At 45.6% G+C, this 17,654-nt stretch overlaps 2 protein-coding genes across 2 annotated transcripts; one reads left to right on the forward strand and one right to left on the reverse strand.

Annotated features, from left to right (window-relative positions):
• Positions 1-7,879: 7,879 nt before the first annotated feature.
• On the reverse strand, positions 7,880-8,778 carry LOC115681480 (germin-like protein subfamily 1 member 7). Its single transcript, XM_030605438.2, has 2 exons — positions 8,616-8,778; positions 7,880-8,493 (listed from the first exon to the last, which is right to left on the reverse strand). Exons 1-2 carry the CDS (start codon positions 8,725-8,727, stop codon positions 7,943-7,945), a joined length of 663 nt encoding a protein of 220 aa, XP_030461298.1. The 5' UTR covers positions 8,728-8,778; the 3' UTR covers positions 7,880-7,942.
• An 881-nt stretch (positions 8,779-9,659) lies between these two features.
• On the forward strand, positions 9,660-10,480 carry LOC115681556 (germin-like protein subfamily 1 member 17). Its single transcript, XM_030605527.2, has one exon. The coding sequence runs from the start codon at positions 9,702-9,704 to the stop codon at positions 10,371-10,373; it is 672 nt and encodes a 223-aa protein (XP_030461387.1). The 5' UTR covers positions 9,660-9,701; the 3' UTR covers positions 10,374-10,480.
• The last annotated feature ends 7,174 nt before the right edge of the window (positions 10,481-17,654 follow it).

The following is a 17,654-nucleotide window of genomic DNA, read 5'->3' on the forward strand; positions in this document are numbered from 1 at the left end:
GAATAGTTAGCTACCAGAGTATGCGCCATATTCATCTCCCTTTCTAGCTATAGACTCGAAACTTCTCTATGATCCATTTTCAAGGTAATATATACTATATAAGGTAAGCAACAATCTCTCCGAAAATAGAAGTTGAGAAATATATAGAAAATGTCAAGCGATGAACAAAGAAATCTTCCCCAAACAAAAACAGATCCTTGAAATTCTGATGCATCGATTGCTTCCACATTCAACATGCTTGCTGAAGGAAGATTAAAAAAGCAAACGTTTTTTGGGGTTCCTGCACAAAAGAGTATTAGAATTACCTTATGTCTTTCTAATGCTCAGATGCATTTTTAGAATGGAATGCTGCATATAAGTAAGCCAAAAGGAGTAATGGAATAGTTTTATCACATTAAATAAGCATCGTGAGGTGGGATTGGTGGAGAGTGTTATTCGCAATTACATACAAATGTGCATCTTTGCAATACTCCTTTACTTTTGTTTGCTTTTTGTCCTTTTTTGCACTTCAAATCCCTTGCAAATTGCTCATGCATTATATGTATTGTAAGTTTCATCTTCATTAGCAAACATCATGCCAATTCTAAATTCAAATTCTACATCAATATTATGCACGATAATATTATCTTTTGAAAACTCCAATATTTTACGATAAGAATCTAATCATTAATATAAAGCAAATACAAATTTAATTCTAAAAAGACAGTCATGGCCATTTCTCCTGAGAACAAGGCGTTGCTGGAAGTGAATCTCAAAAACGAGTTTTGCAGTCCGCCCATATTGGTTTCTCACGGTGACGCGGAGAGGCGTTCAATCCTTGTTTGGCCTCAAGGATTGCATTCCGACCAAAGCATCTAACACAATCCCACGACTTTTTAGCAAATCATGAACCATTCATCTCCATATTAGTGCCCACAGTGTTATCATTAACTAAGCAGGACTCAAATTGACTCAACAAGTGCGAAACGAAAGAAAAAAAATGAAAGTTTAGAACAGCTCTGCAAGCATCGCACTCATAAACAGAGTAATCAGCGAGCTCCGGCAACAGATTCACGCACTTGGGACACCGAACCAGCCGAACTTTCTCCGCGTTCTCCAATCAAAGACAAACCTCTGAGAACCAGAGCGACAAGTCAAAGCAGAATATAAAAAGCTTCTTTTATTATATGGGAGAAAATCAGGGGGACGGAAGGTCATTGAGCTGGATTCCTGAGGCCACTGGGTGGTCTCTAATGCGAGCTTTTTATATGGGAGAAAATGCAAAAGTACACCACAAGTTCCATAACTTGTGTACGGCGATCACTTTGGTGTCATAACTTCTTTTCGGATCACTTTGGTGCCAAGTCGGAGGAAAAGAAATGACTTTGGTGCCAATTTGGCCAAAAATCCGACGTGGCATTTTTTATTCATTTTTTACGCCGACGTGGCTCGCCGGAGGCTGAGTCAACGTGTATAGTCAGCATTTTTAATTTTAAATATTTTTTTTCCTTTTTTTTTCTTTCCTTTTTCTTTTCTTTTCTTTTTTTTCTTTTCTCCCCTCGCCGGCCGGTTGTCGGTGGCCGGCTGGCCACCGGCGAAGCCCGGGAAAGGCTGGGCGAGGGCGGCCTTGCCCATGGCCGGCGAGGGGCGACCGACCCTCGCCGGTGACAGGCGAGGCCGAGGGCGAGGCCGCCCTCGCCGGATACTGGCGAGGCCGGCCCTTGCCGGCGACAAGCGAGGCCGGCCCTCGCCGGATCCGGCGAGGGCCAGCGATGGCGACCCTCGCCGGCGTCGGGCGAGGAAGCCCTCGCACGGGCGGGCGAGGTCGCCCACGCCCGACTCGGGCGAGGCGACCCTCACCCGCCCGGGCGAGAGCGCCTCGCCCGACGCCGGCGAGGGTCGCCCTCGCCGGATCCGGCGAGGGCGACCCTCGCGAGCGTCGGGCGAGGGCAGCTCTCGCCCGGGCGGGCTAGGGTCGCCCTCGCCCGAGTCCGGCGTGGGCGGCCCTCGCCCGACGCCGGCGAGGCGACCCTCGCCCGGCGTCGGGCGAGGAAGCCCTCGCTTGAGTCGGGTGTGGGCGGCCCTCGCTTGGGCAGGCAAGGGCCGGCCTCGCTTGTCGCCGGCGAGGGTCGGCCGCCCCTCACCGGCCATGGGCAAGGCCGCCCTCGCCCAGCCCTTCCCGGGCTTCGCCGGTGGCCGGCCGGCCACCGGCAACCGGCCGGCGAGGGGAGAAAAGAAAAAAAAGAAAAGAAAAGAAAAAGGAAAAAGAAAAAAAAAAGGAAAAAAATATTTAAAATTAAAAATGCTGACTGTACACGCTAAAAAAAATTATTTAAAATAAAAAATGCTGACTGTACACGCTGACTCAGCCTCCGGCGAGCCACGTCGGCGTAAAAAATGAATAAAAAATGCCATGTCGGATTTCCGGCTAAATTGGCACCAAAGTGATCTCTTTTCCTCCGACTTGGCACCAAAGTGATCCGAAAAAAAGTTATGGCACCAAAGTGATCGCCGTACACAAGTTATGGCACTTGTGGTGTACTTTTGCCTGGGAGAAAATACAAAGCTTCTCCTTATAGATTTTCACCTTAAATCCTTCCGGCAGTCTTCAGAGCGGCGGTCTTCATGAAAGTTTTTGTGTTTCCGCAAGGCCTCATTCACTTCCAGCTGAACATTGGACAAACTAATGCCCTGGCCTTCGCTTTCTGGAGCAGCCAGAACCCGAGCCTCATAACAATCACGAATTCAGTCTTCAGGTCGAAGCCGCCAACCAATTTCGACGTCCTCACAAAGGCCTTCCAAGTGGTCAGCAAACTGATCAACTATCTCCAGGCACAAAACTGGTTTGACAACCATCAGGAATAATGTGTTGGTTCATTACATCACAAGGAAAAATTCTTTCGAATAACATACTGACTTTGGGATACTAGTACAATTGCTTGTCACCTCCCTCCCTCTCTCTCTCTCTCTCTCTCTGAATGTGTGCGTGGCTCTACATTGTTTATTGAGATGAAACTGTCACACCTCGAATCCCATCGAGCACGCGACATCCCTCTTCGGTCGAATTAGTGCGACATCCCAGGAAATGTCGCCGACCCAAATTAACCCATCAGAGTTTAATCGCGGCGGAAACATCAAACACCCAAACATTAATTTACCTGGGGTACTAGGGAGAATAAATTGCCAAACCACCAAATCTTAAACTATACCTCGAATTAAGCACAATATCCATTTACAACATAAATGTATGCCACAACCGCCAATTTACAAACCACAAAGCAAAATATGCACATTGGACTACGAAACTGCAAACCACCGTTATCACAAAAGGTTAGTAGCCTGGGTAACGCTACACCAAAATGGGACACTTCCAAACTCTTCCTCAACTCCAAAACTTCTCCCTACGCCCTCTAGATGGCGCCCACTCTGACTCACTCTTTTCGGAATCCTCATCCGAATCCTCATCAGGCACGTGCTCATCCGTCAACTCCGAATCGGCCTCCATCTCGATCGAGAATTCTACCACATCATGATCAGAGTGCAAAACAGTTCCAAAACGCTGCGACGGCGGCGGAAGGTTCATGGCTCGGACGGGTGCTCTAAAATGGTTTGATTGAAACAACCATAAGACACTTCTCAATAAGTTCACAACCTAAACCTTACTTAGGCTACCACGTATTCCAGACAAGTCCAGACACCGAATCAAGCAACACACAAACAACATCCACACAATCGTACTAACAATCGCATGCGATCCTACCTGGGATCCATCATGCACATCCCTGCATGTCAAACAATAATACAGCCAATTCATTTATATCCATACTCATCCAGCACCATATCACGCGAGGCAAACCACACTCACACACTAACTCTCGCCATGCGTCGACTTTCACAAACCTCACGCGTCAAACCAAATCCGATTCACTCTCAACTTTTCCACCACTACCGCGCCCGCGTAAAACGCATCAGGCCAACGGTCTTCTGACCTCGTCAGGCATCGTCACCCCGTCGGGCCGGGCATCGTCACCCCGTCGGGCCGGGCATCGTCACCTCGTCAGGGACGGCATCGTCCCGCGTAAACGAACACGCCTCAGGACGGAATCCTACATTCTCAACTTTCCTTCTCTACCGCGCCCGCATAAAACGCATCAGGCCAACGGTCTTCTGACCTCGTCAGGCATCGTCACCCCGTCGGGCCGGGCATCGTCACCTCGTCAGGGACGGCATCGTCCCGCGTAAACGAACACGCCTCAGGGCGGAACTTACCCCGCGTAAACGAACACGCCTCAGGATATCACTTTTCCAACCAATCCTACATTCCCATACCTTCGTTCCACTCGTTTCACACGTATCACACGGCCACACGTACACACGGCCACACACAATCTCACGCCTCACACTCACTTCGCAAATGCACATCCTTGCCACACAAACACCATACAATCGCACATGCTTGACACGTGAGCTCATTTCACAATCACACCATACACCTCACGGCCATACACACAGGACACACGGCCACTCAATATTCAGCCCAACAATCATTCAGAAATCAACCAACAACTACAACCACTTTACAAACACACCATCCACATACAAACACACATTCAGGATCAATTCCCATCACAAGGGCAGCAACTATTCAAACTCGACACCCCCATCATTCCGCTCATAAAAACGAACATCCAAAGAATCGGGGTAAAGTTGGGTAGTTTACATAGTGACCGAAATCCCATTCAAATAAATAGTAAACGAACTTCAAAAATTCTGAAATTTGGATATGTTGCGTAAAACATCTTGATAAACATTTTCCGTGAATAACTCGAAATCCAGTCCCAACTGTAAACACCTCTTTTTGTCACTTGAAGTCAGATGAAAATCAACCCGTCAGGTCAGGCCACCTGACCATAAAAATGCATTTCATCCCCCCAAATCACTTTGGAAAGCCTTGAAATTTTTATATGTCATAGTCACAAATGTCCCCAACAAGTTTTGTGAAGGAAGTATTTTGAAAATGGGTCTGGAAAAATTTATAAAAATTCGAACAGACCCGAAGGTCGGAGGAACAGTATTTCCAGCACACTAATTTCGGTCCAAAGATGGACTTCCGAATGGCCTCCGATGATTTCTAAAAATTCTCAAATTAAATTATGCTATACTTCAAGATGTTGGGAGAAACTTTCATGAAGAAAACTTCCTCAAATTCAGCCCACAAAATTCGCTACAAAAATAGCAAATCGAAGACGTACAGTAACCGCGAATCAGAGATTCACCTCAAATTTCAAAGATCTGAACCTTAGTTAATATCCACCGAAATTCAGACCACAAAACTCATTCCCCTCAGCTCAAATGACCATCCAACAGCCACAAGAATGTCCAAGAACACAATAAAGGATCAAGCTCTCCTCTAATCCAATTACAATCACTTCCATTAACCCCTAAACTACCCTAAACCGCGCCTAAACGAGTCCGTTAATACCCGATATCCTAAATAGGGTTTAGATTGCGACTTACCCGACTCTAGACTCACGCGGCTAGAGAGAAAGCGGCGGCAAAACCAAGATCTAACAGCGGCTTGCGGCGGCGGTGATGATCGGCGGCGATCGGCGAACGGCGGCGGCTTGGGCAATGGCCGGTTGGCTCACGGCCAAGGGGAGAGGAACCGAGAGGAAGAGAGAGAGAATCACGGTGGGGTGAGGGTGGCGTGAGGCTTGGCAGACGGGTGGTGCGGCACACGGCGGCGGTGATCCGGCGGGCGTACAGACGGCGGCGATCGGCGAGGGGAGAGGCGGCCGAAGGGGAAAGCTCACGGTGGGGGGGGGGGGGGGGTTTCGGTGGTGGGGGGGGGGGAGGACCGAATGGGAGGGGAGAGAGAGGAGAGAGAGAGACTTATCTTTTAAAAAGTCCACTTTTGGCTAATTACCAAAATGCCCATCTCTAATCTTTTCATCCGACGGTCCAGATTCGATAATATCTTGAAACCGACGGCTCAGATCTAATCTTACCAAAAATATCCAAGGGCAATCTTGTAATTTCTCAAAAAGTCCAAGGGCAAAAGTGTCTTTTCCGAATTTGAGGGTAAAATGACCAAAATGCCCTTTGCCCATAAAACTAACCCTTTATTAATTCCCAAGGGTAAAATGGTCACTTTCTCCGTTTCTCATCGAAAATGAATTTTTCTGAAGAATTCGGGCGCATCCAAAATTGCACGTTACAACCGCAACGTCGTCCTAACGTCCCGTTGTGACTTCCTAATTTTCCGATGTCCAATTTGGGCTCAATTAAATAATTAAATTTTATTAAACGCAACTCGAGCGTTTCTCAAACTAACGGGTGGCTCGTTGGGGAAATTCGCATATTCGACCCGTGACTGATAATAAATCGAGTCACGTGCAAGTTCGTTCGGTTCGTGACGATTTCGGTTGTCATTTAAATCGTGAGGATCAATCACTAGATCCGAGGGGCACGATCGTTTGGTATAAGTTCAAGACCGTTCGTCAATTCATTTCGTGGTCCAATGGAATCACCCGCGATCCACTACTATGACAGTGGTGAACTGGCCCCTAGTTATCCTCAGATCGGCCAACAGTGGCTCCAAATATCACCTCGGCGATTTTATGGTCGAAAATCAATTCACGATCGAATTTTCTCTTCGTCGCACAAATTTAAATCCCCCAGTAGCCCTTCCCTTATGGTTAGTATCCCAGGAATGATCAGTTCCGGGCGAGAACTAACTACGAGTACATTCATAAAATCCAGTATTTCATAAATCCCAAATGGACCAATTTTCAGGATGTCACAGAAACTGTATACCATATAGTGAATCTTACATTAAATATGAGCAGAGAATTTGCATTTTGCATCTCATCCGCAAAACGACATTAGTAGTATTTCTTTTTTCTTGAAAATTAATGCGCTCTCCGTTTTACCCTTCTCTATTGACAATATTACTAATTAGTAATTCCGTGATTAATTAAACTTAATTAAATCAATAATTAGTATCATTTTGGTTCCGAGTCTAAACATCCAATTCGTAGGCCCTCATTTTCCTTTACAAGAAGTTAACAGCAAATAGTAGGAAAAGAGAGAAATTCGTCGTCTTCGTCATCATTTACCCTTCTTTGTCGACATTATGTTCAATGGGGATGATGTGCATCTATCACCCCTATGGCCATTCAAGGAATTGATTTCCTTTATTTGGTGTACTCTCATTCAGAACATATGAAGAGCTTCAAGGATTGTTGTGCATGCATCAAATAAAAGCGTGAGATAATGCTTAAGAGTGCATATGTTGCCATATCGGAAAGCAAAGATACCGAAATATAAACTAAAATTTCTTTGGTTGTTGTTTTTGTTTACGCTTTCCTTTTCTTTTTCTGCTGTCTTTAATTTTGATTAGTGACTCTAGACGTCCTTGATGGCCTGGCGCATGCCACCATGTCATTTAGTAAGAAACTTTTAGTACACCGAGAGAGTATTATAGTTTCGAAAATTGCTCACCCCCCGCCTATCCATAAGATTTGAATTTGAATGCATTACGGTTATTAATGGAAAACCATCGGAATCACCTCAGTGGCATAATAGTGACAAATCTAGACAAAACGGAAAGAGATTGGACGTTAATTGCTCGCAGCTGTATCACAATCCATGCAAATGGAGACAACGGATAATCCCACATTCTAATATCCAACACAAACTCCAACACAAAACATGAGAAATAAATAGTTCTTTGGGAGAAAGTGCAACCGCAGAATCTGTGGGAAGTATGAGAAGAAATCAAACTCGCAATAACCTAAGCGAGTCTGGTTCATATCAATCACAAAGAATATTTTTGTTACTCAAAGAATCACCATCAGTTACATAAAGAGCACTTCTATTATTGGGGAGCAATTGTCGGTCTAAGCAATCATGTATGGAGAATATAGGGGTAATCCGATGTCTTGGAGATCAATGTATCCGCTTAATTGTCGTACCAAAACTGCGCCTGGAGGTAGTCAACAACCTTCTTGTCCACTTGGAAGGCCTTGGTGAGAACATCGGCCGATATGAGCGGCTTCGATCCGAACACCGCATTAGCGACGGTAATGACTCCGGGGTTCTGGCTGCTCAGAGCAGCAAATGCCAGTGCGGGGGTCTTTCCAATGTTCAGCTGGAAGTGGATGAGACCAATTGGGAACGCAAACACATCCCCTTTGTACAAGACTTTGGTGAAGAGAGTGTTGTTTAATTGGTTGGAGGTGACGAAGCCGACGAGCAGCGTGCCCTCAGTGACGACCAGAACCTCGGACCCACGAGGGTGAGTGTGGGGAGGATTCAGGCCACCCGGAGCGAAGTCGATACGGGCCATGGAAATGCCGAGAGTGTTGAGTCCAGGAAATTGGTCCACAAAAGCGAGCGTGACTTTCGATCCGAGCGGGTTCGCAGTATTCCCCTGGTATCTGAACCCCTTGAAGAGGAAATCATCTGCTGTGACTTGTTTTGGGTCCTTGCAAAACTTTCCATTCACAAATACTGCATAAGAAAGGGAATTCGTGTTATTTAGCTTATCCAGGCAGAAGCTCTTTTTGGAGCAATTCCTTTAGGATCATTAGAACGGAAATATACGAGTGATGACTCTATGGCAGAGGCCCTACCTTTTGGGTCATTGATGGCCACACAAAAGTCCTGAAGAGGACTCGGGTCGTAGGCGAAAGCGGTGGCTGTTGCCAGAGCCAAGATGAGAAGGCTAGTTGGAAGAAACTTCATTGGGGTTGTGCCCCGGAGAGTTGAGGCTTCGATATCTTCTCTTCTTCTGTTTGCTTGAGATAGGAGCGGGATGTCTTGCATGGAGAAGTGATCCTTTTTTATAGAAGATGGTGGTGTTGACCCAGTATTAAATTTTCTGTGATAAGCAACACGGCCAGACCTATACCAGGTCTCCTATGTGCTTGTTAATATCTTATTCCCAGAGATGAATTGTTCCAAAACTCAAAAGGCCTCTTACTTTGGTCCATCCGCTTTCCCATATAAGAAAACGCTTGTTATCCGACATAGAAATGGACTTCTTCAATCATCTTTAAACCTTCGGTTTCGTTCTTTACTGTTTTAATGTCCTGTGCTGATTCTGGCTCGGCTGGATAGAGCGAGGGCCAATTCTTCTCTAAGGGCATCGTTTGATCAAATCAATATGTCCATTAAAAATGGTGTAGGAACCAATGTGTTCACATGCATCTCCATCCTCCACCTGGAAAACACTAAATCACTTCCTATAGATATTATGTTTACTTTCTTATACAAACATGCAGGGTGTTCGCATTAAAGGAATATCCATAAATCATCCGTTCCCTCAGTTTTCTAGGTCTGATTACCCGTTTTCTAAAAATTCGAACATAGCATCTAAATTTGAAATAGCCCTATGCATTTATTATAGACTAGAAAATCCGAGAATATAAAAAGATGAAAAGCAAAGTGGGAATCCTTCTCGTCGAAGATGGAATGACTAGTTCTCAATGAGAACGCGTTTAGTTTTACAATGATTCCCCAGCAACACGGAAGAATAAACAATTGTCGTGGACTTGGCAGCGTTCCCGGCTTCGCCTGCTTCCTGCAGGCCAATTGACTGGGACTGAGTCAAATGAATGACTCCTATATGTAGATTTGCTACGCATGGAGCATTTCACAACAATTCTCAACGAAGCAGAATTACCGATACAGACTAAACCAAGCTCAGAAATTTTTCCATGATGAAGTTCTTTCAAATATTTGTCTTCTTGGCTATGGCATCCTCCTGTGCCTTTGCCTCTGACCCAAGTCCTCTTCAGGACTTCTGTGTCGCTGTGGATAACCCCAACTCTGCGGTGTTTGTGAATGGGATGTTCTGCAAGGACCCGAAGCTCGCCACAGCAGATGATTTCTCCTTCACAAAGTTCAGATATCCCGGGAACACATCGAATCCGCTCGGATCCAAAGTCACGACTGCTTTCGTCGACCAATTCCCGGGACTCAACACTCTCGGCATCGCCATGGCACGCCTCGACTTTGCTCCGTATGGTCTAAACCCCCCACACATCCATCCTCGCGGAACGGAGATGCTTGCGGTCGTCGAGGGCACGCTTGTTGTCGGTTTCGTCACATCCAACCAATTGAACAACACTCTATTTTCCAAAGTCCTGACCAAAGGAGATGTTTTCGTGTTTCCGCAAGGCCTCATTCACTTCCAGCTGAACATTGGACAAACTAATGCACTGGCCTTTGCTTTCTTGAGCAGCCAGAACCCGGGACTCATAACAATTGCGAATTCAGTCTTCGGGTCAAAGCCGCCGATCAATGTCGACGTCCTCACAAAGGCCTTCCAAGTGGACAGCAAACTCATCAACTATCTCCAGGCACAGAACTGGTTTGACAACCATTAGACTGATGTTCACAAGAACAATTGTGTTTGTTCATTACACTACAAAGAAGAGTTCTTCTGAATAACAACATAATGACTGTTGGATACTAGTACAGTTGCTTGTTATCTCTCTCTCTCTCTCTACGTTGTTTATCGAGATAAAACTATAAATTATATAGTGAATCTTACATTAAATATGAGTAGTGAATTTTCATTTTACATCTTATCCGCAAAGGGACATAAATAGTAATTTTTTTTTAATTTATGACTTATTTTGCTTTGCTGTCACGGAGAATATGGAGCAAAAGGGAATTTTATTGCTGAGCAAATACCACAATACGCACTTTGAAAGGTGGCAATGGATAGAATTACAAGGGATTAAGTCGAACGGGGCATAGGGCTAAGGGGAGCGAAAAGGATTTTTCATGAGATTTTAAATGAAAACTTTATCTTTCTATCCGATATCTTTATAGTAATCGGGAAATCTCATGACCCCTCACGCAGAAGCACAGATCCGATTGGTCTATCTTCATAGAGAAAGAGAAGGATCTTTGGCAAGGGGTTCCCACAATGGTTAGAGTAGTAAGTAAAATCATATGAAAAGAAAAATGGGATACGAAATAACCATTTTGAACTACAATCCCAAGAAAGTGAGCTATGCAGCCTAAAAATTCTTATTATTTTTTATCATCTAATTTATTCGGACCATTTCGGTTCAAGACTTTACTACTCAAGCTACGTTATATCCTTATCACCAATATAGGATTGTGACCCAACACCATTGATCAAAAGCCACACCAACAGCGGTAGCCATAAACGAATTAGGCATTCTTTCTTTCTTTACTAACTTTCTTATAAAATGTGACGTAACACTTACCTGAATCAAAATTGAGATGGGCCCAAGGGGCAAAGTGGTGGGCAGGCAGGTGATGTTATAAAGCGAAGTCAGCTCTTTTTTTTTAGCTACTCTAGCATTTGAAAGCTGTTCCATCGCCCTGACATCGTAATATACAACATGGCCCCCATCGTAGATCAAGGAATGGGCCAAGGGCTAGCAAACAAAAGGGTACACTACAGGAACGGGAATGAAAGTCTGAGAGGGAACTCTACAGGTCTTATGGCCCAGTTTCGGGTCCGTAGCATTTCATATTGTAGGTTGTGGAACCGAACGATTTCCAACTGGGCTTGAAACCAGCGAAATAAAGGAACGATTTTTTTGCGAGTTTAACTTAAATACATGTTAGTGATATCATGTTTCAAGTTAGGAAAACGAATTTCCTAATCTAAAGAGGAGAAAACCTTTTTTTTTCTAGAGAATGATTTCTCGGAGCTCATTTTCTTTTATCACGAAATTTCCCCAAAACAAACACATCCTAAATCTTCATTCTAAATGCCCGTATTAATTGATCATTTTCGGCAAATCAAATGTGTGAAAATAAAGAAAATTAATTTGCGAAAAATTGTTTCACTGAATATGAATGATTTAGAAAATATTTTCCAAAAAATGATTGCTTGTATCGCTAAGAAAAATGAATGAACAAAAAATATTTCCGTCGTCCACGAAAATATTTAGACATAAATTGTTATTGATAATGTTAATATTTTTTATTATCTAAATATCAAATAATACAAATGATCACTGTTAAGGAAAATGTTTTTTAAATTATCCATTTTCTAAATGGAGTCTTAAATGATGTAAGAATTTTCAATATGGTTTAATTGACTCAATTTTGATTTTCTATATATTTCAAGCAGCTGCCTTTTGTAACATCCTCAATTTCAGTCTCTGGGAAATGACTATGGTTTAAGTTTGGTGGTTTTCCAATCGGAGCCAATTTTACTCCTGTTCTGGAAAACCCAAATTCGGATCCTCTGTACCCCTTTCATTTTATTATTTTTGTGGAGACTTTTGTGATCCGAATTTCCAAACACTTCCTTCTTAAAAGTTTCTTCAAACATCTTGAAGTTTTACATACTTTAATTTCAGAATTTTTGAACTTGATATGAGTAGTATGATAGCCTAATTTTGGACCGTGTAAAACTGTCCAGAATGGGTATTTCGGTGATGTTCACACTTTCTCGATTTTCTACAAACTTTTATGGGCTGAATTTGAACAAACTTCCCTCACAAAAATTGTTGAGAATTTCTTTCTCTATAACATATATAAATTTTGGAATTTTTGGAGATGATTTGGATTCTGAAAAGAGCTTACTTTGAGAAACAAAGATTCTGTTCCGGCAAACCGATTTTAGTCTGTCTTTGAGCTATTAAAAGTTGTGTTTATAGAAAGATTCAGATTTCGTGTTCTTCATGGAAAATGTTTGTTAAGGTCTTTTTTATGACATATTCAAATTTTAGAATTTTCGGAGTTCATTTACTATATTTTTAAGCTCGATTTCTAGAATAGTGCAAAAACTGCCGGTTTTATTAGATTTCAAAGATTCATCATTTCCTATATGAGAACGTTTGAATCTCGACATGATGTCTTCTGGTGATTTAATGTGCTCATTCTGAGCTTTCAAATGAGATATTATAAGCTTTGATTGGAGGTCATACGAAGGGGGAAACAGAGAAGGAGCTGAGAGACAAAAAGGAGGATTCTAGAAAGTCAAAACTTGGTGAGCAAGTTGGTCCAAGCTTATTGAGCAAGTTGGCAAAGCTTGGTGAGCAAGTGGTCAAAGCTTGGGGAGCAAGTTTTAATTTGGAAGAGTCTAGAAAGTCAAAAACTTATGGAGCAAGCTTTGACTCTTAAACTTGGTGAATAAGTTAGTGATTTGCCTATAAATAGGCTTGGTTCCCCCCTTAGTTTCCACACATCACCTCTTCTTCCTCTCATCTCTCACTATGAAATTCCGAATTTCGACCCATTTTTGGGATTTATAAAATATGTATTTCGTCAGTGCGCTTATAATAAAATCTCGCCCGGAACTGATCACTCATGGGTTATTTTTAAATTTGAGATTTTGCTAAAATCGCACTTGATCGAATTTGGCCGTTATTTAGAGCCCGAAATTTGGTGTCGAATTTCTCGGAGTTTCGTGACGAATTTAATTGGATGGTGTCGATATTATTGTGGCCAGCGTCAATATTGCCCGGGATAAGTGAAAAGTGAAATTTTGACCGGATGCGAATTTGGACTAGCAGACCTCTTTCGTAATGTGTTTTAATTAATATCTTTTGGCCTTTTCCTAATTTATTAATTAGGATTTTCGTGGACCGTTGGATCGTTTTCAGGTTTGAACGAGGACCGTCGGATCGCACTTGAATGCGTTGACTTTTGTTCCCCCTTCTCTCTCTCTCTCTCTCTCTCTCTCTCTCTCTCTCTCTCTCTCTCTCTCCTCTCTCTGCCGCGTCCCCTCCCCATTGCGCATGTCCGTTCTCCTCCTTCCCCATGCAACGTCCACTCCTCTCCCTCTCTCCTCCTTTTCTTCTTTTCCTTCTTTCTTTCTTTCTCTCTTCTTCTTCCTCCTCCCCTTGCCGCTGCTCCCGCTTCCTGCTCGACCAATCCCCAGCCCGGCCACTTGCCGCGCCCGACTGCCGCCGGCCGTCCGCCTCACGTCACCGCTTGCCCAGCAGTCGCGCCGTCTGTCCTGCGCCGCCGCCCACCCGTCGCCGCCGCGAGCCCAGCTCGCTGCCCGCAGCTCACCGGGCCGAGCTCGCCCCCACCTAGCTCAGCTCGCCGCCGCTTGCCGCCATCCCAGATGCCGTCGCCCCTCCCCTCGGCTCGCCACCACCGCCCCAGCTTTCTCCCCCCAAGCCGCCGTCGCCCCTGCTGCTCCGGCGACGACGCGGCTACCTCTGCTTCACCCTATCTGTTCTGGCCAAGCTCGTCGCCGAGCTCGTAGCCGCCGCCGTGTCGCCCAGCCAATCGGCCAGCCAGCTCGTTGGCCAGCCAGGCTAGCTCGCCCAGCACGCTTTCCCAGCCGAGTGCCCGGCTGTGGTCGAGTCCGTTGCCCACGCCCAGTCGCCCGCCCAGCCCGTGGCCAGACAGCCCAGGCCGCTGTCCAGCCTGCGGCCGAGTCGCCCAGCCGTCGCCCGTCCGCCCAGGCCGTTGCCCCGCCCATGGCCGGCCACTGTGCCTGCTGTGCCCTCGCCCGCGCCGAGCCGTTACTATTCACCCAAGCCATTTTGGGCCCGTGCCGGTTTTTCCCGAGCCAAATTTAGGTAAGCGACTCCCTAAACCTTACCTAGTACTTTGGGTATTATTTAGACTTGTTTAGGATGTGATTAGTACCGGTTTAGTGGCTAAGCTTGGATTAGGATCAATATGTGAATGTGGTTAATTGATAGATTAAATTGTGATGATTATGTGGCATAATTAGTGGCTGATTTATGTGGGTGCGATGATTGGATTGTCGTGGCGTTTGTGGATGAAATTGACATTTGATTGGGCCGATTTGAGTGTCGGATTGGTGGGCTAGTGTGATGAGTTTGTGATTCGAATTGGATTTGTACGACGTGTGAGAATGGCAAATTGTGATGTGGTGTATGTGCATGAGGAATGTCCTGAGGCATGGTTACGCGGGACTGAGCCAGGATTGATCGGAGGGCTACCAACCTGAGGCGTGGTTACGCGAGTGTGGCTAAAAAGGCAAAAAATGATCTGAGGCGTGGTTACGCGGGTCGAAAGAAATGTCCTAAGGCGTGGTTACGCGGGACTGAGCCCAGATTGATCGAAGGGCTGCCAACTTGAGGCGTGGTTACCCGGGTGTGGCTAGAAAGGTAAGAAATGACCTAAGGCGTGGTTACGCGGGTTGTGAGAAAGTGTGAAATATCCAGTGAGGGACGGAGCCCGGATCGATCGGAGGGCTGACCTGAGACGTGTTTACGCGGGTCGTGAGAAAGTGTGGAATGTCCAGTGAAGGACGGAGCTCGGATCGATCGGAGGACTGACCTGAGGCGTGTTGACGCGGGTCGTGGAAAGTTGCTCGGCCACGCATGCGAATTGTGTTTGATTGAATTGGGTGAACATACGTGATTATGGTGCTTGAGTGTTTATATTACGTTTTTGAGTAATTATCGCATTATGGTGATTTAGCTAATATGCAAGGTTGACACTTGATTTAAGGCAAGGTAAGTATGTTTGTGTGGAATTGAATGTGTTGGCTGTTAAATCGCATGTTAGACTCGTCTGGGTACGCATTGGCCTAGGTGGGGTATAGGTTGTCTGTTTATTGAGATTTATTCTCATTGCTGTAATACAAATCATTTTAGACCCCCAACCCCGACCATGAGTGATCTGCCTGAACGTTTTGGGATCCTGAGGCATATTGAGCACTCGGCGGTGGAGTACTCCGTAGGGAACGGGGAGGCCTATGTTAAGCATACCACGGTGGTGTGGGTAGATGTGGGTAAATCGGAGTTGCAACCCAATACATACCGGGCATACTGTTATCGGGATTTGTACAGAGTCTATGGACCCCTTCGGCATTTTGATGTCTCGTTTAATGGGGGAGGCGAGTGGGATCCCTCAGCTGTCCTTGCCCCCGATGGTGAGGTTTTGGACGCCGGACATGCCCCGGTAAACCCTAGTCCTGAACTGGAGCCCGAACCTGTGGCCCTCGTAGACCTCGAGCTTGAAGAGGAGTTTGAGGAGTCCGAGCCCGAGCCCAAGGAGGAGCCCATGGAGCCCGAGATCGAGGAAGAACTAGAAGAACCAGATCCCGAGTCCGAGCCTAAGGAGGAGCCTATGGTGTCCGAGCACGAGGAGGAGCCAATCGAGATCGACTCAGACACGGAGTCAGAGCCTTCAAGGTCCGATTCAGATTGGACACCGTAGGGGTGTTTAGGTGCTCGGCCTAGAAGTCCTTTTTGGTAAAACCCTTTTTGTGTAGATAGCTAGCCTACCCTATCACCTATTCCTTTTTGATGATGAAGGTGGATGCTAACCCTAGAAACCTATTGTACGAATTTTACGGTCTCAAGCTAATGATATGGGTTTATTGATTTTCTTCAAGTACTACCCTGTTGTCATTGTTTATTGTCTGAGATGTTTAGTTTTCGCTTTCGCTTGCGTTTGTCTTCGCGTGTTTCGTTTGGGTTGGCGACGCGTCCTGGGACGTCGCGATCAATACGGCCATCGAAAGGGTGTCGCGAGCCCGTTAGGGTTCGGGGCGTGACACTCACTCTCTCTCTCTCACCATCACGCCAATCATCTCTCTCTCGCTGTTGGCCGCCGCCGACCGCCGTAGACGTTTTCTTGAGCTTATAGGTGAGTGAATTCCCTAACACTTGAATAGGGCGGTGTGTTACGTGGTTGGAACGCGGCATGTAAATGGATTCCCTAATCTCGGGATAGGAAGTTATGATGCATTGTTGGCTTGAGTTCTCACCGAGCCTTTGTTGAGACTTGCGTGTTGTTATTTGTCTCGATGTTGCACACATCGCTTGCTATCATGCTTGATGTTCTCATCCATGCTTGATGTTCTCATCCATGCTTGTTGATTTACAAGAGAATAGGACGTGGTGTTGTGAGTTTGGCTCGAGTAGTGACCATATTTGTGATGCTCGATGTTCGCATGAATGCTTCTTGTTTTGCTTCATAATCGTAAGTCAAGGCACGTACCAGTCACGAAACGGGGTGTCGTATGGTCTCATACTCATATTGTGGCGTTATGGGACGAGTTCGGCTTGGTGCGGATTTACATTGGGATGTATAGATCTAGGCCAAGTTCGGCTCCGAGTCGGCGCTCGGCATGGCGGATCGAACCACGTGCCCTCAACCGCGACCCGCATATTAGACAAATATTCTAGAGATCATGATTACACAAGCACGGCACGCCTTTTGGCTTGATTGCTTGCATGAACTAATGAAATCAAGATAATAAACAGGCTTGTGTAACTCATGATGTGTGATCACTAAATGAAAAAAGAAGACCCTCATCACATAGCGTTGGCGGCGATGCCTCGGTAAACTAGCGCCGGGATGCCCTAGTTAAGCTAGGATGCCTGGGTTGAGCCCGGTTGCCTCGGTAAACTAGTGCCGGGATGCCCTAGTTGAGCCCGGATGCCTTGGTTGAGCCCGGATACCTCGGGTGAGCTAGCCCCGGGATGCCTCGGTTGAGCCGGAATGCCTTGGTTGAGTCAGGATGCCTAGCATGAAGTTAGATGTCTCGGTTAAGCCGAGATGCCTCGGTTGAGCCAGGATGACGATACATGAATCTTATATGTGTGCTGGTATGTGATAAATAAAGTCTATATGTGTGCTGGTATGTGTGCTTATTGATAAGCCGAATTTATGTGACCAGATAAATGTGAGTTTCCATGTGAACATAACAAGGGTAAGGGCAAGGTCAAAGTCTT

This window comes from Syzygium oleosum, unplaced genomic scaffold (assembly GCF_021117445.2).
Source record: "Syzygium oleosum isolate NSW1041296 unplaced genomic scaffold, Sole_v2.1 Sole_v2.02, whole genome shotgun sequence".
NCBI lineage: Eukaryota > Viridiplantae > Streptophyta > Magnoliopsida > Myrtales > Myrtaceae > Syzygium > Syzygium oleosum.